General features: G+C 46.6%; 1 protein-coding gene across 1 annotated transcript in view; it reads left to right on the plus strand.

Moving 5' to 3' along the window:
• UST (uronyl 2-sulfotransferase) overlaps positions 1-24,517 on the plus strand; it is a 350,244-nt gene extending 325,727 nt beyond the window's left edge. The window contains exon 8 of the mRNA XM_058289681.2: positions 21,641-24,517. Within this exon, the coding sequence (XP_058145664.1) occupies positions 21,641-21,924 (284 nt within the window). The 3' untranslated portion in view covers positions 21,925-24,517. The remainder of the gene's footprint in view (positions 1-21,640) is intronic.
• The last annotated feature ends 2,589 nt before the right edge of the window (positions 24,518-27,106 follow it).

A 27,106-nucleotide genomic window follows, 5' to 3' on the forward strand; every position in this document is an offset into this window, starting at 1 on the left:
TCCCTTATGTATTTGCATTGCTTTTCTCTTGCTGCTCTCAGAATTCTCTCTTTGTTTTTGCATTTGACATTCTGATTAGTATGTGCCTAGGAGTTGGTTTATTTGGATTTTTTTGGATGGGAGTATGTTGTGCTTCTTGGACATGGATATCTATATCCTTCAATAGCATTGGGAAATTTTCTACCATGATTTCTTCAGATATTTCCTTTGCCCCTTTTCCCTTCTCTTCTCCTTCTGGGACATCCATGACACATCTGTTTGCATGTCTTTTGCTGTCATTTAGTTTCATGAGACCTTGTTCAATTTTTTCCATTCTTCATTTGTTCTGCTATATGTTCACTTTCAGAGGCCATTTATTCAAGCTCACGAATCCTTTCCCCTGTGTCCTCAAATCTGCTATTATATGATTCCAAAGTTTTAAAATTTTATTTATTGCACCTTTCATTCCCATAAGATCTGCTATTTTTCTATGTATGCTTTCAAATTCTTCATTGTGTTCATCCAATGTCTTCTTAATATCCTTAATCTCTTTAACCATCTCATTGAATTTATTAAGGAGATTTGTTTGAACATCTATGATTAGTTGTCTCAACTCCTTTATTTATCAGGAGGCTTATCTTGTTCATTTAACTGGGCCATATTTTCCTGTTTCTTGGTGTGGATTGTAATTTTTTGTTGGTGTCTTGGTATCTGGCTTACTAGAGTATTTATTCTGGGTGTAATTCTTCTCTTTAAGGCTTCCTGTCCTTTCTCCTTGCTGGTTGTGCAGTAGGAGCCAAGGATATAGTGGGTGCTATAAGTTGTGGAGGCTCAAGCTGCCCTCATTGCCCCAGGGACTGATGAAGCTTCTCCCAAGTTTCTCCTTTGCCAGGGGTAGGGACAGAGTCACAGCTGTGTGGAATGATCCAAGTCATGCAGGCCTAGAATGTCGTTGCCCAGAGAGACTGATGAAGCTTCATGCCCCTTTCTTCCCTGCCTGGAGTGGGGATGGTACTGCAAGTGTGGGCAGCAATCTATGCAGTGCAGGTCCAAGATGACTACATTTGCCCATGTAGACTTCCAATTATTCCGTCTGTGCCAGCCAAAGATACCTGCAGTTACCTGGATAGGCTGATGCAGGGCCCAGCCAGCTTCCTCCCTACCAGAGGTGGGGCTAAGCCTAGGCTAGGGCTGCAGGCCAATCTGGGTGAAAGGAACCAGTTCATACTGTCACTGTGATTTCCAGTCAGCCTGGCTTCTCCTCCTGCTGGGGGCAGAGTCAAAATGGCAGCCACCAGCCTCTTTCTGACTTGGACAGATTCGCACTGTAGCTATTCCTAGGGCTATACCTTAGCCAGCTGAGTCTACTAATCAGCAGCTGAAATCAGAGGCCAACTGTCTCCTCCTCCCCAGTTTTTGGGAAATGGATGTTCCTGTTCCCAGCTTGCGCTGCCTAAGTAGGATGATCACTGGCCTCCACGGTGTGGCTGGTAATTTCCTGGAGAGGCTGGCACAGATGCCCCCAGCTTCCTTCCTGCCAGAGGTAGGGCTGAGGCCAAGGCTAGAGCTGAAATATGACCTGGATAGAAAGAAGCCAGTCCCTATGAGCACTGTGATTTTCAGTCTGCCTCGCTTCCCCTCATTCCAGGTGCAGAGTTAAAATGGCGGCTCCTGGCCTCTTTCTGACTTGGACAGTTTCAAACTTTAGCTGTTCTTAGGATTATACTTTAGCCCGCCGAATTTACTCATCAGTAGCTGAAGTTGGTGCCCAACCACCTCCTCCTTCCCCATTTTTGGGAAGCGGGGCTTTCAATTCCAGCCACAGAACAGCTTCCGAGGAGGCTTATGCCTCCAGTGGAGGATAGGCACTGACCTTCAGGGCGTGGAATATTCTATTCATGCATCTTTTCTGCAGACGGGCAGTCTCCTCCTTCCATTCCTTCAAGGATGCTGCAGGATGCTCTTCTGGCCTCCTGAAGCCCCCAAACATGTACTTCAGCTAGCTCCAGAGAGCTCTGGGTGTTTACTAACTGCCCTGTAGCAGGAGCTGACTCTAGGAGCTCCTTGCTCTGCCACCATCTTGCTGGTTGTCCAATGCTGTTTATCTTTTATGTTACCTGTTAGGGACTAAATCCTGTCCTCCACAAGAGGCATAGTCATGTCTCATCCCCTTGTCCTGCAGTTGTGACCCCATTTGTAAATAGGACCTTTGAAGATGCTATTAGTTGAGGTATGCCCAGACTGAAGGAGGGTGGGGCTTAATCCAATATGGCTGAAGTCCTTATAACCAAAGAAAATTGGACATGAAAGGAGAAGCCACAGGGAATAGCCAGATGATGGAAGTCAATGGAACCCAAAAGGAAAGGAAAAGACACTGCCATATGTTTTGCCATGTGATGGAAAAGCCAAGGAACCCTGGAGATTTCTGGCAAGACACCCTGGGACGAAGCAAGCCTTATAGTCTCTGAAATTGTGAGTCAGGAAATTCCTGTTGTTATGACAACCCATTGAATGGTATTTGTTTTAGCAACCTGGAAACTGATACAGTGTTTAGTACCAGAAAGTGGGGTACTACTGACATAACCTAAAATTGTGGGAACATCTCTGGAATTGAGGAATGGGTATAGGCTGGAAGAATTGTGAGGTGCCTAGATTTCTCTAAAGAGACATGAAAAGTACTTCCGATGAACCCTTAGACGGAAATGATAAATGTGTTAAAAGGTGATCCTAGTTATAAAGTGGCAGAGAACTTGCCAAAATTGAGTTCTGATGTTGGATGGAAAGCAGAACTTGAAAGCAATGAACTTGGATATTTAGGTGAGGAGATTTCCAAACTAAGTGTAGAAGGTGCAGGCTTGGTTTCTCCTTGCAGCTTACAGTGAAGTGAGAAAGAAAAGAGATAAGCTGAGACTTGAACTGCAATGCATGAACAAACCAAAAAGTGATGATTTGGAAAAGTGTCAGCCTATCCAGAAAGTGTGCTCTCAGACTGGAGACGGCTCTATCAGGGATCTCCCCAAGCTTTCCGGAAGTGATCCCCACAGGACAGGGCTCTGTGTGAGGGTTTAACTTAATAGTCCTTTGCTAAAGAGGGTGTCGCTAAATGTCTCCAGTTGGCTGTTTCAATGAAGATCAAGACTGGAAATTAGTTATCTAGGAAGAATCTGTGGAAAGTGCTATTATCAGATGGTTTGGACTCCCTGGAACTGCACACAAAGCCAACAAGTTTTTTGCAAAATTTGTGTGAACAGAAGCAATGCCTGAAAGAGTCCTAGAAGGGACAAATTGAAGGAAGGAGGACTTCGAGGGCAGAATCCTGGAAGCTGAGGTCTGGACTGAAGAGATCTTGGGCCAAGAGAGCAGGCCTACCCTCCCCTGTGCTCGAAGGGGGATGACCGTCTGCCCTGGTGCTGGGAGGGGGTGGGCATTGTACCCCAATTCAGGGAGTTGGCTGCCACTCCAATGCTTGGAGACTATGGGGCCCATGCTTAGGTGTGTATGGAGAGCCTTGCCACTGCACATGAGCTTAGAAGCCGTGGGGCTGCTGCTTCATCAGGCTCAGAGGACAGAACGTCCTTCCACAGATGACTCTAGAAAGGTTCTCCTTTCTAGAACGGGAACGTTTATCCTCCTGTCCCACCATTGTATGTTGGAAGCAGATAACTTGTTTTCTGGGTTCCACAGGCTCACCAGAGGGAGAGGCATTTTGTCCCAGGAAAGACCACACCTATAACTGATTTTGACAAAACTTTATATTTAACATTGTTACTGGAATGACTTAAAGCTTTTGGGCTGTTGTGATGGATTGGAGGTATTTTGCATGCAGGAAGAACACATCTTTTAGGGATGCCAGAAGGTGGGCTGTTGGAGACGGAATCATGTCCCCCCCTAAAAGTCAGTTCAGGTCCCAAATCCCTGGTCCTGTGGGTGTGACCCCATTTGTAAACAGGACCTTTAAGTTGTTATTAGTTAAGGTATGCCCAGACTGAAGGGAGATGGACTTTAATCCAATATGGCTGAAGTCCTTCCAAGCAAAGGAAATTGGACATGGAAGAAGCCACAGGAACAGCCAGAAGCTAGAAGTCAGTGGAATCTGGGAGAGAAAGGAAAAGACACTGCCATGTACTTTGCCATGTGATGGAAAAAGTAAAAAAAACCCTGAAGATTGCTGGCCAGTCAAAAGATACAGACCCCCAAGGAAATGAGCCTTCTAGCCTCTGAAACCTCTAGCCAGTAAATTTCTGTTGTTAAGCAAACTCATTGTATGGTATTTGTTTTAGCACTCAGAAAACTAATGTTTTTGACATAAACATTGGCACCTCTTCCAAGAGCTCCTCTAACTGGTAGCATGGACTTTCCAGTACTGGTAGGACATTTCTTTCCAAGCCCCCCATTTCCTCCCAGAGGAAAGCTGGTGCTCAGGTCCACCATTTCAGACAAGGGTTGCATCAAAAATCCATCCTGGCAATTTGTCCTCTTCCTTCTGTCTAGTAGCATAGGTTCTGGCAGCTTCTCATGGCCACTGCCCATGTACAATTTAGCTCAGGAATCATTCCTGTGCGTGCCTTCACTTATTGCCTGCCCTCATGGAACACCTAACACATCTGAATACCCCATTTCTCTTTCTTTCATACATCAGAAGAATGAAGGGGCTTATTTTTCCTTATGGGCAGGGGATTAACTTTCTCTTCTATCTTTGTGAAAACATCTACCTGCCTTCCCACCATTTCTAAATAATAGTAACTACTGCCCACATGCAATTAATCATTGAAATATCTTCTATTAGAAATCTGCAACTTTTAGTGTCTACCATTTTTTATAGGCAGGTTCAGTGACAAACACAAGTATATACCTCAACCAAATCTTTCAAAAACATCTTTAAAAAATTAATTATTTTCTCCCCCATTATTACATTTGTAAATTTTGATATGTCTGTGAGTGTTACTATCAAACATTTACCACTCTTCTCAAAATAGCAGCTATGGCATTTTAGCATTCCCCCTCACGGGGTGTATTAGTCAGCCAAAGGGGTGCTGATACAAAGTACCAGAAATCTGTTGGCTTTTATAAAGGATATTTATTTGGGGAAGAAGTTTACAGTTACCAGGCCTAAAAGAGTCCAACTCAAGGTACTGTAAGAGGTACTTCCTCACCCATAGTCTGTTGCCACATGTTGACGCAAGATGGCTTGTGATGTCTTGCAAGGGTTCATCCTTCCTCCTTCCTCTTAAGGCTCCATGGTCCCAACTTACAATCTCAGCTGTAGCTGACATAAGGCTCATCTCCCTTCCAGGGCTTGTTCCCTTGGGCTCAGATGCTCTGGTCTCTCCACAAGGTCAGCTGTAGACTATTAGACTCACCTTTATTCTCAGGGCCTCTGCCGTGTCTAATGAGCTGTCTCTCTTCCTCTGTGTTCTTCTCCTGTGTGTCTACTTCCATGTGAGAGTCTGTTTCATCTCCACCAAGGGGGCAAGGACTCAACCCTGCATGCCCTAATGACATGGTCAAATAAAAGCCCTAATCTTGATTTAATAAAGTAAAAGTGAAACCTCTGAATCTAATACAATCTAATAGGCCCAGAGGAACAGAGCTGTTTACAAACAAAATCCAATCTCTCTCTTTGGAATTCGTAACCAATACCAAACTGCCACACTGGGTCTCCGGCACCCACTTGCGCTAGCGTGTCCATTTCAAACTTTCCTTAAATCAACAAATAGACATGCCATACAAACAGGTGAGTTGAAAATGCATGCTGTAGTTCAGGCTTGGGGTTTTGCTTCAAGCAAAAGCAAGTGGGACTGGCTTTTCCTTGTCCATGTTCACTGACATTTAGAGCCAGCGGCCTGATGTTTAAGGAGGAAGAGGAGGGCAGGCTGTTAACATACATCCCCCAAGCCCTGGCCCTGCCAGCGTGCCACAGGCTGTCCAGCTCAGGTAAATTTCACTCTAAAGCATCACTGCAAAAGTCCCCGGTAGAATCGACAGCACCCTTGGCACTTCATTTCCCACGGTCCTTACGGGGAACGGCTATTCTGAGTAGCACCTCCTTATTAGCCTAACCTCTTAATGTGGAGTCAAAGGTTAAATATCTCACTTATCTGCATGTTTGGCCTCCTTGCACAGCTCCTTCACTCAGAGCCCCTCGTGGGGGGGGATCAGAATTTCACTGAATTGGACATTCTAAATATAACCTCCAGGTTGCTGTTTTGGGACTCACCATTGGTTCACAAATCAAGGCAGATGATTGTGATAAATACGATGTTTTGAATAACACACCATGGATTATGTTGTTAAGGAAAATGGACTTAGAATGAACTACAAAAAAAGAAAAAATGGGATTCTGCAATAGTATATGAGTACCCAGTTTCAGAGAATACAAGAATCAGGAAATGTTACCTCGCCATCATTAGAGTCATCCCATGGTATGATCGACTAAGAATCTCTTATGCATAATTAATTCTGCAGTAGATTTTTTTTACAAGCAAACATACTCTCAAATGAAATGCAGTGAGTGCTATACTGCTTCCTGCTCTCACTAACGGTAGATACAGGGTCTTTAGAAGGCCCTGTGAATTTTAAAGCAATGGCAAACTCGGTGACAGGTAGAGAGATGGAGACTTCATCTAGCTTTAATGTAGATGTCTTAAGAGTCAGGAAAACTGCAGGACACAAGTTTCAGGCTCGCTGACAAAAGATTGTAGATGGTATGTTAGGGCTGGCAGAATTGGAGACTTTACTAGCCACGAGGAGAAAATTCTCCACACGTGTGCCCAAAATTGCCATTTATCTTAAGGAAACAAGCAGAACCATGTGATTATTCACCAAGAAGGATATTTATCACAGATCATTTAGAGTCAGAGAAACAACCCAAATACCTAACAGTAGGAGACTGGGACGCAAAACACACACAGCAAAATGTGCCTTATCATAGTTAATGGCTGGGACACACAAAAACACACAGCAAAATATGCCTTATCATAGTTAACGATACAGGAAAATGCTTGTGACCAGTTGATTTTTGAAAGAATATAAACCTAAACAAACAATGTAACCTATATATTTTATAATTCATATACATAAAGAAAATGACTGGAGAACATAGATTACCGTAATGTTAATTATGGCTTGCTTATATGTCATTTATTGTCTTAATCTTTTTCCTAAATTTTCCAAACATTTTTACCACCTATTTATGTGTACGTATATATATATAGACATGCATGTAATTATGTGTGTACACACATATGTATATGGTATATACATATATACATAGATAGTGTCTATGTGTATAAATATATATACAGTATGTATAAACTATAACATGTGTGTGCATATGTATAGCAACTGGGGAAAAAGAAATTTTAAATTGTGAATTACTCTATCTGCCCAAGGACAAAGCGTTAAAGCTAAAAGCATATAAACTGCCCAGGGGCTTTATGATGGCCCTATATATAGCTAAATAGGTAGCTGGAGTTCTCTGAAACCCTGGAGTAAAATCAGTGAAACTGCCTATGCGACAAAGCAGACAACTGTCCTGTGGCCGTGTCACCCTTGGTGCAGCCCCTAGGGTGTCTGTGGGTCTCAGTAGTGGCCTTCAGTTTCATTGGGCTTGTCTGAGACAGTGGAGCGTGATTCCAGGGTGCGTGTGTGTGTGTGCATGTGTGTGTGTGTAGTCTAGGCCTGATAATGCTGTGGAGGCTTCGTTCAGCTGCGTCTAGCAAAACACCAGTGCAAATGATTCAGCACGTGTGGCTGCAGGATCTCCGACACCTACAATTTCATCAGGTCTTCCCTTCATCTTCCTTCCAGACATTCAAAAGCCACAGGTATTCTAGCTAACAAATAGAAATCTCCCATCTACCTCCTGTGCCATGCAGGCTGTGGGGAACAGAGAGAAGAAGAATCTGGGAGCTAAAAGCAAATGTGGAATTTAGGAGATTGTCCTATGCCAAAAGGGATTTTGATGGACCTGCTGGGCCATTGTTTCTCTTGATCTTTTTTTATTAAGAAATCCATTTGATCGGTCATCGGTAAGGGCCTTGGTTATATGATTCCAAACAAAGTAGCAAAGGAACCAAACAAAAACATGTTGTCAACAATGGCTTTAAATTAAAAACTGTATTTCCAACAGATAAATAACATTTTATTAAGCATGCCCTCGTAAACCTTCCGTTAAGTTTCTTTTTCAGAGGCCCGTGTTTTCAAATGAAATGGTTTGGCTGTGAAAATGACCCGCCTCTGAATGCCGTTCTCTTGGCCAACCCAGTATTTTAATAACAAAGTGCTCTGTTGAGGACAGCACGCAGGTATGATTAGGGCAGTATCTACTTTTCAAAGAATGCATTTGGTTTTCCATCCTTTGGGCCATGATGCCATACTCGAAGCAGAAAGCAGCGGGGGCACATGGCCCTTTGAGCCAGCGCCTTGGACGGGGCGCAGGAGGGGGGCCCGGGGGGCCTCCCCTGGCTCTGCAGCCCCTGGCCCCTCTTCCCTGTCCAACCCTGGCCTGCTGGATGGAGCGTGGGATGGCAGAGCCATCCAGGCCCCGGGCTCTAGCTACCCGGCTCTGCCAGGGGCCCCTGGGTATGGCCGGGATGACACTTGACCGTGCATTTGCTTCTGTCCCAGAGAGGGGAGAGCCTGCGCGCTCAGCCCCCAGCAGCCCCCTTCTTCCCTGGAATCACACTTTGGGCTTAGCGGGTGCTTCATACAGACTTGAATGGGGAGACGAAAGGCAGCGAAGGACAGGGCGAGCTGCCTGCCCGCCGAGGGCCGGGGGGTGGAGCTGGGTCTCTAGGGCGGGTACTGAAGGACCCTCACCTTGGAAATGGGTGCAGCCAGGTTCCCACCTGCAGGCCTGATAAGGGCCTCACGTGCAAAAAGAGCTGGAGCCCAGGCCTGGGGGGCCCTGACCTGCAGGAGCCTGTGGCCAGGGACCCGTCACCTTCCCGGTTCTTCCCATCGTGCTCCTGCTTCCAGTCGCCAAAGTAAAATGGAAACGCCCTGAAAGCCTCACTCCATCTTATCAAAGGAGCCTTGCACTTGTCGACGTCCAACAAAAAAGGAAACCCCGGGAAGTGGACTTGGCCCAATGGATAGGACGTCCGCCTACCACATGGGAGGTCTGTGGTTCAAATCCAGGGCCTCCTTGACCCGTGTGGAGCTGGCCCACGTGCAGTGCTGATGTGTGCAAGGAGTGCCCTGCCATGCAGGGGTGTCCTCCACGTAGGAAAGCCCCACGCGCAAGGAGTGTGCCCCGTAAGGAGAGCCACCCAGCGTGAAAAAAGCACAGCCTGCCCAGGAATGGCACCGCACACACGGAGAGCTGACACCACAAGGTGACACAACAAAAAAAGAGACACAGGTTCCTGGTGCCCCTGAGAAGAATACAAGTGGATACAGAAGAACACACAGTGAATGAACACAGAGAGCAGACAATTGGGGGGGGCGGGGTGGAAAGGAGAGAAATAAAGTAAAAATAAAAAATCTAAAAAACAAAAAAGGAAACCCCACACCTCTCCATCTGGCACCTTTCTCCTGAAACTCAAAGTGGTCCCGGATTAGCGTTTGAATTATTTGCATTTCCAGATCGGAAGGAGACGCCTGCAAATGCCATCCCCCCCCCACCCTCCCCCCACCCCCGTGGGCTTCACCAGCCCAAGTGCAGAGCCTCTTGCCAAGCCTTTTCCTTCTCTCCCTCATCACTGCCCCCCCCCCAGGAGTCCCATCTCCCAGGGCCATCCGTCACCCCAGCACAAGCCGGTTCTCAGCAGGCACGTGGGTGCAGCTGCAGGCCTGAGGGTGCGTTTCCATGGGAGGCAACCACAGTGAGCCGGCCCGCCCTGGGGCTGCAGTTTGAACTGTGTGGCCGCCCTGTAAAACTCAGGAAGTGCCTTCACTCTGTGACAGCGTAGTGCCCACACAGTTTCAAGAGAGGCCACCTGGCCGGGGCCCCTGAGCCTGCCAGATGTGCTCTCTACCGTGTCCTCTCTCGCTCCAGCCTCTGTCTACCTGCCCACGACTTTCCCCCCACCCGCTACCTGAGAAGGCGCGCCCTGTCCCTTTGTGTGCTGCAAGTGTCTGGATGCCCACATCCAGTTTTTCAGACAGAGCGCCTCTTAAAGCAGCAGGGCCTCTTGTTTTTTATCACCATCGGGCCCCCCTGAAGCTGAGGCGTGGAGGTCTGTCATTTGCTGGAGCTTAATTTTTTTTTTCAGTGGTAAAATTTGGTCGCACCTCTGGTTATTGTATACTTCTACTCATTGCACGGTCTCTGCTGGACTGGGTTAAAACAAGTCGGGTCGGCTGGGAGAAGGGGAGTTTGCTCAGCGTGGGGTGTGCATTCGCTTAGATCAAGTAAAGGAATGCCCCAAGCGGCCCTGCTTCAGAATGGGCTGCAAGCTGATGGCGAGGTTTTGTCCCTGTGCATGCACTAGGCTTCTTGGAGATCATAAAGCAGGGCCTGTGTCCTCTGGTGCTGCAGTTTGCGCTTGCACAGGATTTCCAGCTTGTTTGTGTAGGCCCAGAGCCACGGCTACAGCGCTTTTCCATTATGCACGTTTGACAGATAAAAGAGGGCGGAGAGAGGGACATCAAGGCGCAGGTCCGTGGTTCCCTTTTTATTTACACGAACGGGGCTTTTAAGGGGACTGAAGATGACGAGCCGGCCCAAAGGCCCTGTCCGTGCAGCAGGGGTAGAAAGGACCACTGCTTTTGCAAAATCAGCCAGGTCTCCGGAGGGAAAGTGAAAGGTGCTCCTGACCTTGGCCTAAGGCCAGGGCTAGAGCCTCCTGTGTGCAGCTCTCTGGCCTGCAAACCGGTGAGTGGCAGATGGAACTGATCATCCATTCAAAAGTGAAATCCCCAGCTTGGGGGTGCCCCGGGAGGAGCCCCGTGAGTTGGCAAACCTCAGTCTGCCTGGGTTGCTCTGGCAGTCACACCCGGGGCCGATGGCTGTGCTCGGGGCTAAGTAGAAGAGTTTTTCCACGGGGTGGGTGGGTGTTGTTTTCCTTTGCAAGCCATTCCCCGAGACACGCCAGCTTTCAGGGTTACCCTGAGGGAACTGGCCCAAATTCTAGCACCAGGGATTGTTCCAGACCCGCGGAAGAGCCAGCCTTTCCGATTTTATTCACGGCAAAGGCACTTGGGGCGGGTAGATATGACCCGAATGCATGCTTTGCTTCTAAATAAAACATTTTCTTTTGCTGGTGAAGAAACTGCATTCAAAAAAAGAGCACCCAACGTGATGGCAAATTAAGTATACTCAAAAATAGCATTAATTTTTGCTGCCCCGACACCGTTTGGATTTCCTGAGTTAACGATTGTAGCAAAGAAGGCAAGGGTACGTGGCACAGATGCATTAGCTAGAGGTCGAGGCATGTAGGAAGTCTTTCTACATAGGTATTGATGTTTGTGGCAAATGTCGCAGAATTTCTTAAGCCCTGCTAAGTATGTGTACGTGATCCGTCACCCTGACGTGGTGTTTCCCAAGACAGGGGCTAAGAAAAGCGAGTCCTGCCCCCTCTATCCAGAAGAGCCTGAGCAACCTGTGATCCTCTCCTCTTCTGTCACCGTGCCCTAAAGAAATCGGATTTCTAGAAACAGGAAGGACCCTGAACTAAGGAAGAAATTTAGTAGTCACTACATCTGTATAAACACACAGCGTTGCCCTTTGGGTTAATCCAGTCTCGTGGGTGGATTTAAAATACAGACTGGGGATCAACCAACATTTATGGAAGGTGGTGACAGGCCGGGCTGGGACACTGGAGGACAAAGGCTGAAAGGCCACTGCCCCTGGAAGGCTGAGAACGTTTATGCTGGCCTGGGAGACCCTCCCCAGGCCCTCCCAGAACTACCCAAGCATTGCGCTCCACTTAGGACACTCAAGCCCGGCATTTCAGCTGATCGCCCACATGCCACGGTACCCACCAAAGAGACGTGGGTGCCTCTAGATTTCCACTCAACCTGGAAATCGGGAGCCAGTGAGGCAGCCAAAGGGCACAAGATGGGGACTCAGAAAGCCTGCTTTCTAGTCCTAAGACTTTCACCAAGGCCACGGGTCCTAGAAACTTGAGCCTATCTCGTGACCTTTGGGTCCTGGGTATCTGTACAATTGGCAGGAGGTCAGGAGGGGCTCCGTGAAAGCTCGTTGAATCCAGGGAGCCCCATGCGAATGGCAGCAAGGTGATTCCTGATGGGCTGGGGGACGGGAGGGGCAACTCCACAGCTGCTTAGAGCACGACCTGCAGAGCTCTGATAGTGGGAAAAGCTCACCAACCCTACTGACTCATGATATCCTTGATTTTTTTTTCTCTACCAGCCTTGAGCAACCAACTGCAGGGTTTTAAAAATATTTTTGGTGATCAGCAGAATAAAGCGATTCCCCGTTCAGAACCACAACTGCTCTGTGGGGGTCTCTGCCACTCCTTCCTCAGAAACACCCCCAGAACCCATCATTCTACTGCTCTGGCTGACTTTGAACATGTCCATAAGGAAGAGGGGGAAAAAAGCAATCTTCATGTCGCTATTCAAGTAGAAAAGTAGAAGTGTCCTTTTTTCTGTTTTTCCTTCTGATCATTTCACAGCTCAAAACCAGCTCATATTTGGAGGGAGAATTTTGGATGAAAATAACTAAGGGACCATCTCTGAGACTAAAGAAGAAAAATGACAAGCATCCTGGAACCACAGTGTCCCTTGGCCAAAGTGTATTTATTAATTAAAAGACAGGGCCAGGCAAATGTGACACAGTCAGCACTCTTGTTCTGAAAGGCAGTGAACCACAAAGCTAAACCCTGGAATTTATAGACCCCGGTGGGAGCCGGGAAACCCCAGGTGTGTGGGTAGACTACTACCTGCTAGGGCTCCGGCAGTCGTGACTCTCCTGGGAATTTCCTGTTACCTACATTCAGATGTGGCCTTTGTCCCCACCTGGCTATGTCTGCATCTCTCAGGCACAGTCCAGTCTTTGTGGGGCTGGACAACTGGCAGGTACAGAAGGCTGCTGCATTTCCCCAGATTCTGTGTGGAGCTCTAGCAACACGAAGCTAAATGGGTCATCTCCCTTTTTGTGAGCACTCACGGCATCATGAGCTCCAGTAGAACAGCCAGATGGAACCTGGTGGGGATGCTAAGAACAAAATCCAGGGAAAGTTTTTCAGGGGCCTCCTACAAGTTTTCCATTTTTCCGTCTCAACTGCATGCACACAAGCCTACCCTGTATTCTTGGACTTGCACACATACCAAATCTTCATCATCGAATTGCATTTATGAAAAACTGCCCTCTAGGCAGGAAATTGAAGGCAAAGCCCACAGGTGTGGTCTCTTCACAAGAGATTTCTGACCAAGGACAGATAATATCAATGCCAGCAAAGGAACCAGAGTGAAACACCCCTCTCTATCCCCATGGGAACAAGGCCCTGGGGAGGGGTCCCCCAGACTGCGAGTCCCATTCGACCATAAAAATTATGAAGGGTTAAGAGTCAGACCCAACTGCTGGCTTCTCTACCCACCAGCTGTGTGACCTTGGGCGAGTAACTAAACTCCAGTGTCTCATCTCTAAAGTGGTGATAAATGGGGTGTTTGTAAGGATTAAATGCAGGCATAGATAACTCAGTAATCAGCACAGAGAAAGCACTCATCAGAGTCTACTGATGATGATGATGTGGTGGTGATGATGATGTGAAGGTGATGATGGTGATGGTGATGATGATGGTGGTGGTGGTAGTGATGGTGATGATAACGGTAGAGATGGTATGTTGGTGATGATGGTGATTATAATGATGATAATGATGGTGGTGATATGGAGATAATGGCCTGTCACTCCCCAGGCTATGTCTCTTCAGATTCAGGCTGCTCTGCTAATTCTAGCCCCTTGCCTCTCTCTCAGCCTCTTGGGGGTCTCTATCTTTCTGCAGCTGTAAGCAATCCTGGAGTCCTCTCTCACATGGCAGGGTTAAAAAATGGCAGCTCTCTTTCTCTGTGTTCCATTTATGGAAGACTTCAGTAGAAGCATTAGGACCTACTCTGAGTTCCACAGTCTAATCAAATGCCCTTACTGAAGTGATCTAATAAAAATGGATCTAATCAAAAGGTCCCTTGACTGAATCTAACCAAAAGTTCCCACATAGAATAGGTTTACATGCACAGTAATAGGTTTGCTTAAGAACACAATTTTCTGGGGTCCACAAAAGACTCAAACCAGGGCCATCTTTCAACAGCTAAGTTAATTTCTAAAAATGATATACCCCACAGGCCAAATAGCAGATCTCAGGCTGCCTGCCTTCTGGAAAAAGCTCTGTAGTTGTCTCTTCTTGGTGAAACATTCATCAGTGGGTACAAGAGACATGTACCCCCAAAAGTGTCTCAGTTCTTGCTTGAGTCAAAGGATGCTCCTGGAGCCAGGCTTCCATTTCTTGATGGTCACTTTCTACAGCATATGCAAAGGCTACTTCACTTCCTAAAGGATGCTAATAGCAAGCTTCTATTTTTAAAGCATGATTGTTTTGTGACTGAAAGAACAAAAGTCTCTGAAATCCTGACAACTTCCTCCAGAATTGCTATTGAGACAATCTGGAGAGAGTCTGATTCCTGTTCTTATAGCTTTGTTTTGTTTGGAGGGGAAAATCTAGCATTTTAAAAAAATGTGGAACCGTTAGCCATGGAATGACTTTTCCATAGCACTTATCATTGTACAGCAAGGGACATAACCGTATGTCTTGAAATGTGATTTTAAGAATTCTCTACTAACTGTACAAGGCCACCACCTTTTTGACTCTTCATATGAAGCTGGTCATTTTCAACAGGTTCACAAAACCTGCACTGGCATGGCCTTGTGGTCAAGGAAAACCTCAACGCAGATGGGGACCCAGGTTCAAATCCCAGCTCTACTTCTCACTTCCCAGCTGTCCAGCCGTGGATGTGTCATTTAATCTCCTAGAGCTTCTGTTTCCCTGTTGAAAGAACAGGGTTCGTGATATCTACCTCACAGGGTTATTGAGGATATTAAATAAAATAACATCAGCCTGTGCCTAATCCAAGCTCATAATAGGTGTTTGCAGTCAGTGTTAGTTGGATCTGAGACTCTGCTTCTTCTGCCACAAAATAGCACTTCTATTTCTGGCCATGACATAACCCTTTGGCAATACCACTAATCTTCCTATTGAGTTTGGCAGCTCTGGGGGATGCAAAAGGCCAAAAAAGCTGTCATCATTTCATATAAACTTTTGGTTTTGTTGTGCACCACAGTGTGAGAACTAAAGAGTAGAGGGTTGGTTTCCCAGGTAGGGGTGCTCCTAAGGGCTACAGAGACACCCAGGTCCTACAGTCAAGGCAGATGGCTCCAGAGTTTGGTGCTCTGCCAGTGGGCCCTACTTTGGAATTTGTGCTCCTGAGTGTGATGGAGTTGGACTCAGATGTGACTTCTCTACACATGCCTTTTCTGTCACTTTTACTGAACGCTGGGTTGGTGTATGCTCAGGAGACTTGAATCTGTGGTCAGTCCATGTGCCAGCTGGACCCTGAGCCTCAGCAGAGTTGCAGCCCCTACTCTCTAGTTTGTTGGACTTACTCAGGTCAGCTGACGGGAGGTGAAGATGGACAACTACCACACTGAGGAACTGAGAGAATCTACACCTGCAAGCAGGAGAATCCCATCCATCAGCCAGGTGGGATCTAAGACCCCCTCAATTGAGAGGTGGAGTGGACATCACCATCCCAGGAATGGAGGAATGAAATATGGATTAGAGTGGACCTATTGGTATTCTACTATAGAATTATTGTGACTCTAGCAATGGAAGAAATTATATCATTGATGTGGAGACAATGGCCACAGGAGTTGCTGAGGGCAGGGAGAAGGAAGAAGAGGTGTGGTATGGGGCATTTTTGGGACAGGGAGTTGTCCTGAATGACATTGCAGGGACAGATGCAGGACATTATATATCCTGCCATAACCCACTGAATGGACTGGGAGAGAGTGTAAACTACAATGTAAACTATAATCCAGCAGTGTAGCAGTGCTCCAAAATGTATTCACCAAAGGCAATGAATGTACCACACTAATGAGAGAAGTAGTCAATGTGGGAGGAGTGGGGTTGTGGGGAGTAGGGTATATGGAAACCTGTTATATTTTTTAATGTAACATTTTGTGTGATCTATGTATCTTTTTTAAAAAAAGATAATTAAAAAATTGGAAAAAAAAAAAACAACAGAGTAGAGGGTTGGGTGATACTCCTAGAGAATCTCTGGAAGGGGGAGGGAAGAAGGCTGGAGCAGACCTCTGGGAGTAACAATATTGGAAGGGAAGCAGGGAAAGAGAAGCCTTGGAGAAGCTGGGAGGAGAGCAGTCAGAGAGGCGGGGACAACCAGGGAAATGCATTATGGCCGCCAGGGGAGGAGGAGCTTCCAGTTGGCCAAGGCCCACGGAGCTCTGAGGTCACGTGAGTGGTCACAGACCTGAGAAATGCCCACAAATTATCGACCAGGAGCAAGAGTGATTTGGATGGAGTAGTGAAGGGACATTTTGGTGATAAATTTAGACCACTCTCCATGAGACTGGCTGTGATTGGGGAGAGAAGGAGAAGGAAAGTAAAAGCGGGAGGAGGACATGGGGAAAGGGTATTCTTTGAGAAGGTAGAGACGTGGGCACATTGGAATTCTGATGGAATGGAGCCAATTCAGAGGGAGAGGATGATAATGAAAAAGAGAGGGCTTCAGTAGAGGGAGAGAGAGGGAGAAGAGGGAGATGTTACTGCACAACCAGAACTTAGGAAACCTTAGTTCTCATAAGAATTATCTGAAGCAGCTGTCCCTGCCCCCCAAAGTTAGACAGGGGTTTTAGGAAACTAAGGAGGAGATGGGCCTGAGATAAATATAAAACACTCCTGGCGAGCTGGTGCTTGCTACTCAGGAAAGGATCTCTTGAAACTTTTCTTTACAACCACAAATGAAAAATTTCCCCTTCTTTCTAAACTTCAAAATCAGTCCCATCCATAGTGTTTTCTAGGACAACTCCTGGCCATTATTCGGACTAGAATGATCAGATAGTCAGAACGCTCTCCTCTGGGTAGTGAGGTGACCTGTAATTATAATTGGGTTGGAAAAGGCAATCTGGGATCACATAAAATATGAATCTTATCAAAGACATAAAATGTGGATAGAATAAGTAGGTCCCGGGGTCTGAGGTGGGGTCTCTGAGCAGTGTCCTCTGGGAGCAAGGCTGGACATGGGAGGCTGAAGGCTGGTCTGATGAGGCCAACTTTTCCCAGACTCTCTCGGTCCAGGTGTGTTTCTGACTGGGTGAGAACACCGTTGACTCCTAGAGACACATAATCCCAAATTCGAGTTACATACAGCCCCAGGAAAAGGTTTCCCTCTCTGAGGTGGAACTGGGGACCTCTTCAAATTGTGGTGGACGTTCTCCTCATGAACTCTATGGGTCAGCCTTGCTGACTGGACCCAGAAAGGGTCTTGTCCAATTTCTTTTTTTAATCCACCTTCACCTTTTCTTCTTTCAAATAATAAAACGATTAGCTTGCCAGCAATTCCCTCTAAAACACGCCTATGTCCTTGGGTTTTCTGGTTTGTGGGAGGAAGGGCAGGCTCCAGGTTGACTGGTCTGCTGTCACTGAGGAGAAACACATGAGGAACAAGCGAAGGGCTGCTGGCCTTTCCTCACGAGAAACAGCGCTGCTGGGGTGGACAGTCCATGGGCATGCAGCACTTCCAGCCTGTGCCACCTCCTTGCTGCTCAGCCTCAGTTTCCTTGTCTGGAAGATGGCCCTTCCACCAAAGGGCTATTGTGAGAATTAAGTAAGTGTGTGTGTATGTGTGCCTAGCCCAATCCTCGGTACATCTTAAGTCCTTCCAAAATGGTAGCTGTTACCACTTCACACAGCAGGGAACTAATGGCGTAGAACAGGGATGTGTGCTGGTTCTTTTCACTTGTACTTGAATGACACACTTTCCCCTTTGACAGAGCGGTTATCTGTTCTGCCCACCCCTCGTCCATTCCCCTACCCCAGCCATAGAGAAAAAGAGCCAACTTTCATTACCATGAGCTAGGAGTAGCTTTGTAGCAATTGACCCAGTTACCTAATCATAACCAAAGAGGGACACGGAAAGATTCATTTTGCCATCCTTTTTAAGGTCTTCCCAAAGTTTTATGACTTGAAGTTAATAATGTTCTACAGCAAGTCAACTCAATCCGCTATGCAGACCAACATTTTGTAGCCGATTTATCTGGAAGAGTCAGAAGTTACCTTGCTCTAGGTTAGCAATCCAATGGATATTTTTCTTGGTTCTTTTGTGGTCAGGGTGATTACAGGCATACCTCATTTTATTGGGCTTTGCTTCATTGTGCTTCATGGATAGTGGGTTTTGGTTTTTGTTTGCAAATGGAAGGTTTGTGGCAACCCTGCATGAACCGAGTCTGTGGGCACCATTTTTCCAAGAGCATGTTCTCACTTCATGTCTCTGTTTCACATTTTAATTAAGGTATGCATATCATTTTTTTAAGACGGTGCAATCGCACATTTAATAGACTATAGTGTAAACATAACTTTTCTATGCACTGGAAAACCAAAACATTCACGTCCCTCTCTTTATTGTGGTGGTCTGAAACCAAACCTGCAATATCACTAACGTAAGTGAGTATTTGATTACACTTGTTGTATGTCATTTTTGGGAAAATACTGTTTCAACAGCAAGACACTGCTTTGAGGCCCTGGATCGGATCAGCTCCCAAATCTCTTCTTTACAAAGATCCATGCTCTCCTAAGTGCCCCACCTCGAATCCTGCTCCATAGCACAACAGGGTGGCCTCAAGTCAGATTCCCCTTCATATGATATAAATCCAGTTCCTTCTCGCTGCACTGTCGCAACGTTGATGATTAGACCTCTTACTGGCACATAAAATAACCAACTCCAGTGATTTATTCTCTACACGGGGCCTAATACTGCCAGAATAAACAAGATATATGAAAGATAGTTGCAGAAAATGCAGCCTATGGATTTCTCAAAGTCAAGGGTGCTTGGCTGATCCCTAAGTTCCTAAGATGTCTGGAGCTGGGCTCAGGAACATATATCCTCCCTGTGTACCCGAGAAGGACTCTAATCAGCTTCTCAAGAGAGTTAAGACCCTCTTTTCTGGATTTTCAGGAGTGTATTCCAGATGAAGGCAGACCAGTAGGGAGCTGAGTCCCTGGAACCTGTTATTTTCCACTCCCACACACCCATGAAACTCGCGGCTGAATTTACTCTTAACAGATGTGATTACAATATCACTAATCCCACCACAGTTGTTTCCTTATGAAAATTCATGCCTGTCACCTTTCTCTATGGTTTCATAACTAGGAAGAGTTGGGAATAGATTGGTTTAAAAATAACCATGTAAAATGTTAGCTTCCTCCTTGGCTGCTACCAATTTTGGAGCCAAAGCCCCGCCTCACCTCCTGCCCAAGTAGAACGCCCGCGTGCATTTTTTGATACTCACCATTGGTGTTTGAGGGACTAACAAATAACCCACCCATTTTCCCCTGCCTGGACTCCAGACTAGTTGAATGATAGACCTGAGAGTCAGGTCGTGGCTACCAAACCTCAGCTTTATCACCCATTGGAAACTAAGAGGACTCAGTGTAGATGTGAGGAGAACCGGGTGGCCCGTGTCCCCCTCTGTATTAGTCAGCCAAAGGGGTGCTGATACAAAATACCAGAAATCAGTTGGTTTTTATAAAGGGTATTTATTTGGGGTAGAAGCTTGCAGTTACCAGGCCATAAAGCCTATGTTACTTCTCTCACCAAAGTCTTTTGCCATGTGTTGGAGCAAGATGGCTGCTGACATCTGCCAGGGTTTAGGCTTCCTGGGTTCCTCTCTTCCTGGGGTTCATTTCTCTGTGGGCTCAGCTCCTCTGTTTTCTCCACAAGGTCAGCTGTAAACTCTCAGGCAACAGGCTCTGTCTCTTTCCCCGGGGCTCAATTCTCTCTGGGCTCAGCTGCTCTGCTCCTCTGTGTGCTTACTTCCCGGGCTCCAGTTCAAAACTCCAGCTAACTCCTCTGCTCCGCTGGGTAGTTTTATCTGTGAGTCCCCTCCCACCAAGAGGGCGGGGGCTCAACATCCTTCTGATGTGGACCAATCAAAGCCCTCCTCATAATTTAATCACGCCCAGCTACAGACTAGTTTACAAACATAATTCAATATTTGTTTTTGAAATTCATGAACCATATCTCCTCCAAGTCCTGAGACTGATGGGTACAGTAGGCTCAGGCTCAGGCACATCGTGTCCTGGGGGCAAAAATGTCCCAAGTGTGCAGAGAAGCCCCCCACCGGCCTGAGAGGAGCTGGGGCCGGAGTCCAGGAATGTCACTGCCGAAGCTTCTTCCTGTGAAGAGTGGAAATGATTATCCCAGCACATTGCTTTCCTCCCCTCCTTTTCTCTTTGCCCAGTTCCCTTCCCTGGTTGGCTAGATGCAGCACATATGTTTCTGTAAAGTGCTTTACATTCTTTGTGAAATGCAGAACAGTTGAAATCTGAACGCATTGCCACATCTTCTATTAGATAAGAAACCCACACACACCATTTAAACTGGTGCTGCAAGAGAAAGGGGTTGTAGGCGACTGGAAGGCAGTTCTTTTTCTTGTGCCTCTCAGTGCTTAAATTTAAATTAAATTTGTGTCTTGTCTGTCTCTCTTTCATAAGATTTTCTGTTGAACCATGCATTTTAAACATGCAAAGTGATACCTACACGTAACATAGCCCACCCCAAGTAAGCTAGATTAAAGTTAATGCCTGCAGAGAAGAAAGATATTATCAAACGTTCCATCACAAACTGAATTATTTTTTATTAACGCTTTTTTGAATTAAAGTTAATAGATCACATAGAGTGTTACATTAAAAAAACATGAGGTTCCCATATAACCCACTCCCCGCACCCCCGCCCCCATCATTTTTGTAAATTGTATTTTTTAAAGAGACATACATATTAACAGAATTTAAAAGCACCTGTGCCAAGTTTTCTAACGAAAATTCTAGACGGTTGTATCCAGATGTGTATTATGCCTTTCAGGAGACTCACTTGGAAAGCTATACATTTATTTCAGTGAGACCACTAGTACTTGGTGGATTCTTCCAATTCCTTCTTTGGAATTGCTTTTGGAGATTGCAGAAAGTATCTCCGATCCCCTCAAAAATGGCAAGCCCTTCTGTAAACGTCCATCTGGAGCTGTGCCTAATAAATAAGGTACCTATTCCAATTTGGTGACAGACGTTTTGGTTAAAAAACAACAAGATGAGTAGAAAGTGCTGAGACAGCATTTTCGGGTGCTTCCTTCTGAACGCAAATCCCTTTACCTGCATCCCAAGAAATGAAAGAGGACAAGTGGGTAGATTTATATAACCGTGAACCTTACCGCCAACAGCTAACTGTGGTCACACTGCACGGTTCACCCCAGAAGAAGAGGTGGTTTGTGCGTCACTCATGTTGACGTAACCCTCGATTGCGGCAGCACCCTTGCAAATCTGGTTGTAACCCCACTTTCCCCTCCTCCTCCTTGGAGATTTAGTTCCTCCCTTCCGGCGCTGCCCATGTCACCCGGGTGACGTGCTCCCCGCGCTTCCACTTGCGCTAAACATCTGGACCAATGCTCTCGTGCCTCCTGCTTCTCTTCCAGAGCACCGGAAACTCGGAAACCTGACCGTGACCGTCAGGAAGACAGCGCCCTCCCCCGAGGCCGTGCAGACCCTCTACCAGCGGATGAGGTACGAGTACGAGTTCTACCACCACGTCCGAGAGCAGTTCCACCTGCTCAAGCGCAAGTTTGGACTGAAGTCGCGCGTAGGCAAGCCCCCTCCAGGGCCACAGTTCTCCATCCCCACGCCACTGGACACCGAGGAGCCCGTCGACGAGGAGGGCCAAGACGATGAGAAGTGGCTAGAAGATATTTATAAGAGGTGATGCGAGCAGCGTGCTGCCTCCGATGGCTTTCTCTCCCTTTCCAGAAAGTTTTCTGTTTGGTGGGGGGAAAGGTCCTGCAAATGACTGAATTAATGCACAGTTGCATTAAAAAAGAACAAAACATTCCCACACGTGGGGGTCTTTGGGCGATGCCCGGTTTTGCGGGTTCCATTGGTTTGATTTTATGATGTGTTTTTCTTGGCTCCACGGGTCCTTCCCTGGTATACCAGATGGCTCCATCTCAAGACAGCTCGTCATAAAATAGGTTTTTTTCTAGGTATAACGGGGGGTAGGGAGAGAAATCTGATTCCACAGTCCAATAACTTATCATTTGTAAAATGGCTTGTGAAAATATTACCTCAGTGGTAAGGGACATCCAGACTTGTCTATTTCACCAGAAATACAAAACCACTTTAGAGACCAGGGGATCTGCTCTGAAAGGGTCTCAGAGGAGGTGAGCCAGACAGGTCAACAGAGGGGTTTCTTCTACCCACATGGAGAGAATTCAGCCCCTGGTCTCCTTCCAGGGACACCTTCACAGAGAGCAGTCCTTATCTCTGAAAGAGCATCTCGGCATGGGCCACATCCCCAAACAGCCCAGAGCGCCTTTGAAAGGTCAAGTTCAAGGGCAAGCTCCATCGAGATGCCCCATTTCCAAGCACCATTCTAGCAGTAAAGGATTGGAGCAGGGACAAGAGTGATAGTGGTGGAAGGAGGGGTGTAGGCAAGAAGGAGGAGATCTGGAAGTCATGTGGTGTCCAAAAAAAAAAAAAAAAAAGGGCATGGATGTGTCCTCTCCACCCAGTAGAAAGCTCTAGAAGCAATTTAGCCTTGGCTCTTGACTCCCCTGGCAGAAATTCCAAGCCTGACCACTGACAGTGCATAATCCAACAAGCCCAGAACCAGCCAAGTCTCTCACAGTCTATCGGCACACCCCCAAGCCAGGCTGGCCCCAGGATCTACCGGCCCACACCCCAGAACAAGCTGGATGCCCAAGTGCCCGGGGTCCTTCAGCTTCTAGTCCCACAAGAAGCACCTGCTTTGGGTAAGAAGGGGCACTGGGTTCTGCAGGCAGCAGTAGAACTTGAATCCCACTTCTTAGGGAACCAGCTCCCTCTGGAGAAGGCACATCGAGAAGAGAAGCAGCAAGAGCTTCTTGGTAAGAGACTGCTTGGCCAGCTTGTTGAGGTGGCTGTGCCCAGTGTGTTCCAAGTAGATACTGGGCAGCTACACTGCTCCAAACTCTCCCTTCCCCTCCCTTTCTCCCCCCACCCATGACCTGCTTCCTATCAGTGATGGCTTGACTCCATCATGAGAAGTCAAGTCCCTGGACTTCTGAAATATTCCCCCTTTCTTGAAAGGTCCACACACCCCTGGATGGGCCATGGACAGCTGGCCGAGAAGCAGGCATGACAGTTCAGCTTTGTGCCATCCCCCCAGCCCTCCCAGGGGGAGTGTACCTTAAAAATAAGACTCTGGCTTTACACAGCTACACATTTTCAACTTTTCAGAGACCAACATGTCTCTCTAGAATTTTTTCTTCCTCCACTGAGATTGGACGGTAGCCAAGGTAGAAGGGCAAGTCATTGAGAACCTATGGGGTGTGCCCTAAAACTACTTTACCAGAAGGCTCCACACCTCAGGAGTCTGGGAGGTGGGAAGCTGGACCCCCCAAGGCACAAACCCAGCACGTGGCCAATGTGGGGCAGAGAAGTGACCAAGAGACATATTGGTAGGAGAGTAAATGTCCTCTGTCCCACTTCAGAGAGACAACAGGTCCACAAATAGGCGTGCATCCAAAGCAGCTGTCCTAAGAGCAGGTACGAGAGCTGCAGCCGTTCGTTGCACGTCATTCCTATGAAATTACCTAGAAAGAATGACGACTAGTTCACACACTGTGCAATCTCATAATCTGAAAATAAAGTTGAGTTTCACTTGAAGGAGAAGGAAAGGTTACGTTTTCTCTGCTGTTGGCAGAACATAAGGCGATTGGGCGTTTAAAAAGTTCATCTCCCACCAGTTCACACGGGCACCTGTCCCTATATGTCAAAGGCACTTCTTTTCAGCAGCGATCCTTTGATGACATCACAAAAGATGCTGCCTGATTTCCTTGCCAATCTTATTTTGACCTGGCAAACAGCCTCTGGGTTTCATTTCTTCTGCCTGGAAGTCAAGGCACTTCATCGGTTTATTTGGCTCACATGACAAATTTTCTTTGATTCTGGGCCCAACACACTTTGTACTCCATGAAATATATTGTACATTTTACATAGTTTAATTTAAAAAATACATTTTAAGCTGGTTGATCTTTGACCGCCTTATTTATTATATCCTTTCAGCACATTCCAAGGTTTTAGTTACTCAGGAAGGAGTTAATTAAAATGATTTTATTTTGGTCAGATGGATGTTTTTTAAAAGGAAAATTATTATTATGAGCCTTCAGCCTACTTTCCTTGAGTGCCGTAAAAGTGCTTGTAAATCTTTTTTTTTTTTTAAGAAGGAGAAAAAATGGTGTTTGACATCGATGGAAAAGATATATATGAACTGAAACATTAGCTTAGCTAAAATAAAAGCAATCTGTGTTTGAAATGAAGTGTGGTCTTAAGTTTTTCATTACTCACATAAATAAATGAATATAAATAAGTTTTTTAAAAAAGTTTCCATTCCGATGATACCTGGAAATAAAAGTACCTGCAGTTCATCACAGCCTTCTAATTGGCTAAGCTTTATTTTTTTCCCTCGAGATGTCATTTGGAAAAGATGTATTTTTGAAAAAGCTGTAAACTTTCATTCTTGCAATTATATGACACCACAAAGGCCGGCTGAAAAGAAAAAAAGAGGTAGTCGCTCAATCATCTGGTTGTGGATATAAAACATCAAACAACTGGTGTTGCTTGTTTGGGTGTGGTAGACTTGAACACGAACGTGAGTTCTGATATCAGGGTGCGCCCTCCAAGTCTGCAGTAACAGGGGGAGGAAGGATGGATTGCTCAGCTCTTTCTCAGGTGTACAGCCTCGAAAGCCGATGATCCAGAAATGCTCTCCCTGGGAATCCACAATCAGAGGGCGCATGGAAGGGGCTGGGTGACAGGTGGAGGGAGGGGAGGAGAAACGGAGGAGGGAGGGAGGAGGTGGGAAGAGGGAGGGGGAAAAGAAGAAGGGGAAAAGAGGGAGGAAGAGAGAGAGAGAGAAGGGGAGAGGGGAAGGGTGGGGGCACAGAGATCGCCACGCTTTCTAGATCTCGATCATTAAATTCCAACCAGATGTGACTACTTTGTAAAATAAAAAAATCCGAATCTTCATAGTAAATGAAAGATAAAGTCTAACCTGCTATAGCATGTTTTAGTCCAAGTAAGAATCTGAGCGTCTTATACAGCAAGTGATAAGAGGTGACCTTTCTTTATCATTTAATTTGTTCTCCTATAACCAATCAAATGATGTTTGACTCTGAATGATCTTGAAGGCAAAACGTACCTAAGCAAAGATGGAACGTGCGCATCTGAAGATGGTCTTTGGTTTGAGGTTCTTTTTAAGTGTGCTGTTACCTGCAGCTTTGTCCAATGAGCTATTTGTGTGTTTTTTTGGTTTGGTTTGGTTTTTTTAAAGATTTATTTTATTTATTTATTTCTGCCTCCCCCCACCCCTTTTGTGCTTGCTGTCTGCTCTCTGTGTCTGTTCATCGTGTCCCCTCTGTGTCTGCTGGTCTCCTTCTTAGGAGGCACCAGAAACCAAACCCGTGACCTCCCATGTGGGAGGGAGGTGCCCAGTCACTTGAGCCATGTCCGCTCCCTACTTGTTGCGTCTTTCGTTGTGTTTCCTTGTGTGTCTCCTCGTTGCATCAGCTTGTTGTTTCAGCTTGTTGTGTCAGCTCACTGTCTTGCTTGCCTTCTTAAGGAGGTTCTGGGAACTCAACCCAGGACCTCCTGTGTGGTAGGTGGGTGCTCAACTGCTTGAGCCACATCCACTTCCCACTATTTAGTTTTAAATGAATTTCATAGATAATGAAAGTAGACTATAAACTGCAGAATGATGATCCACTACCATTCAGAAAAATAGTTCTGTGGGTCAAAATTGTGAAATTCCCCTCAAGTGAAAAAGAGGATTTTATTTTACCAACATGACTTGCTTCACAGCTGATGATGAAACCACCAAAAGAAAAATTATTTTTAAAATTCCACAACAGCAAAACCTATGTCAGGCTAAATTCCAAAATTAAGAGTCTGTTCAGGAAACTCTGTGGAACTTCTTTCCCAAGCACAGAAAAGTCCCTGTGGGACAGCCTGGCTTACAGCAGGAAGTTAAAGCCGGAGAAGAGGGGTCCCGGGCTCAGACTCCCCTGGCTACTGCCCTGAGCTTAGGCATCCTCGGGTCCAGTCCCTCGTTTTACAGACGAGAAAACCAAGGTCCAGAGTGGACTACAGATACATCACAGGCTGAACTTTTCCTCTGGGTTCACTCAACTCTTGAGTATCTACCAAATTAAAAGTTGAGAATGAGGACCCTGAGCCAACGCCCATTGACCCTCTCAGGATGGGATGGAAATAAGAGGGTGCCTGAGCCCACCCAGACCCCTTCCTCTCTGCGCCTTCTCTTGGGCGCTTGGGCCTGGGACCCCTTTCCTGGAGAGCAGCCTCATGGGCTTTTCAATCCCTTTTGTCCTCAGAGGCACATGCCCAAACAAATCCAGCCAATTCTAGAAGCTTCTCCCTACTCGAGGCCACACCGAGATTCTTGTTTCTTGGTAAGCAGATGTGGGCCCAGTTTGCCAGTCGCAGCTGATCGAGTGTGATTTGTCCCAAACGCAAACTGCAGCTGCCTGTCCTACTCCCTAGAAAGAGTGGCAGGGGACCCGCCTCAAAAAAATACCAACACGAGGCAGCACAGAAACCAGCTGAGGCTGAGGGCAGACGTGGGCTGAGACCCTGGACTCAGAGGCCGCCCCCGAGCTGGGGGATACGTGCAGGGGCAGTTGCGCCCCACAGACGCCCGGAGGTCACCGAATTGTGACCTGACCACGTACACTCTTATGGATCCAACTTGTCAGCTTGGAAATTCCCTTAAAAAAAATTTTTTTTTTAAAAGAAGGGTAAGAAAAATCACCCAGGGAAGGAAAGAAGCGAGCTCTGCTGTCCCTCGGGAGTCGTGGCGCGGAGCCAAGTGTCCCCCAGAGTCCCTGGCGTGG

Source organism: Dasypus novemcinctus, chromosome 28 (assembly GCF_030445035.2).
Source record: "Dasypus novemcinctus isolate mDasNov1 chromosome 28, mDasNov1.1.hap2, whole genome shotgun sequence".
NCBI classification, from domain to species: Eukaryota; Metazoa; Chordata; class Mammalia; order Cingulata; family Dasypodidae; genus Dasypus; species Dasypus novemcinctus.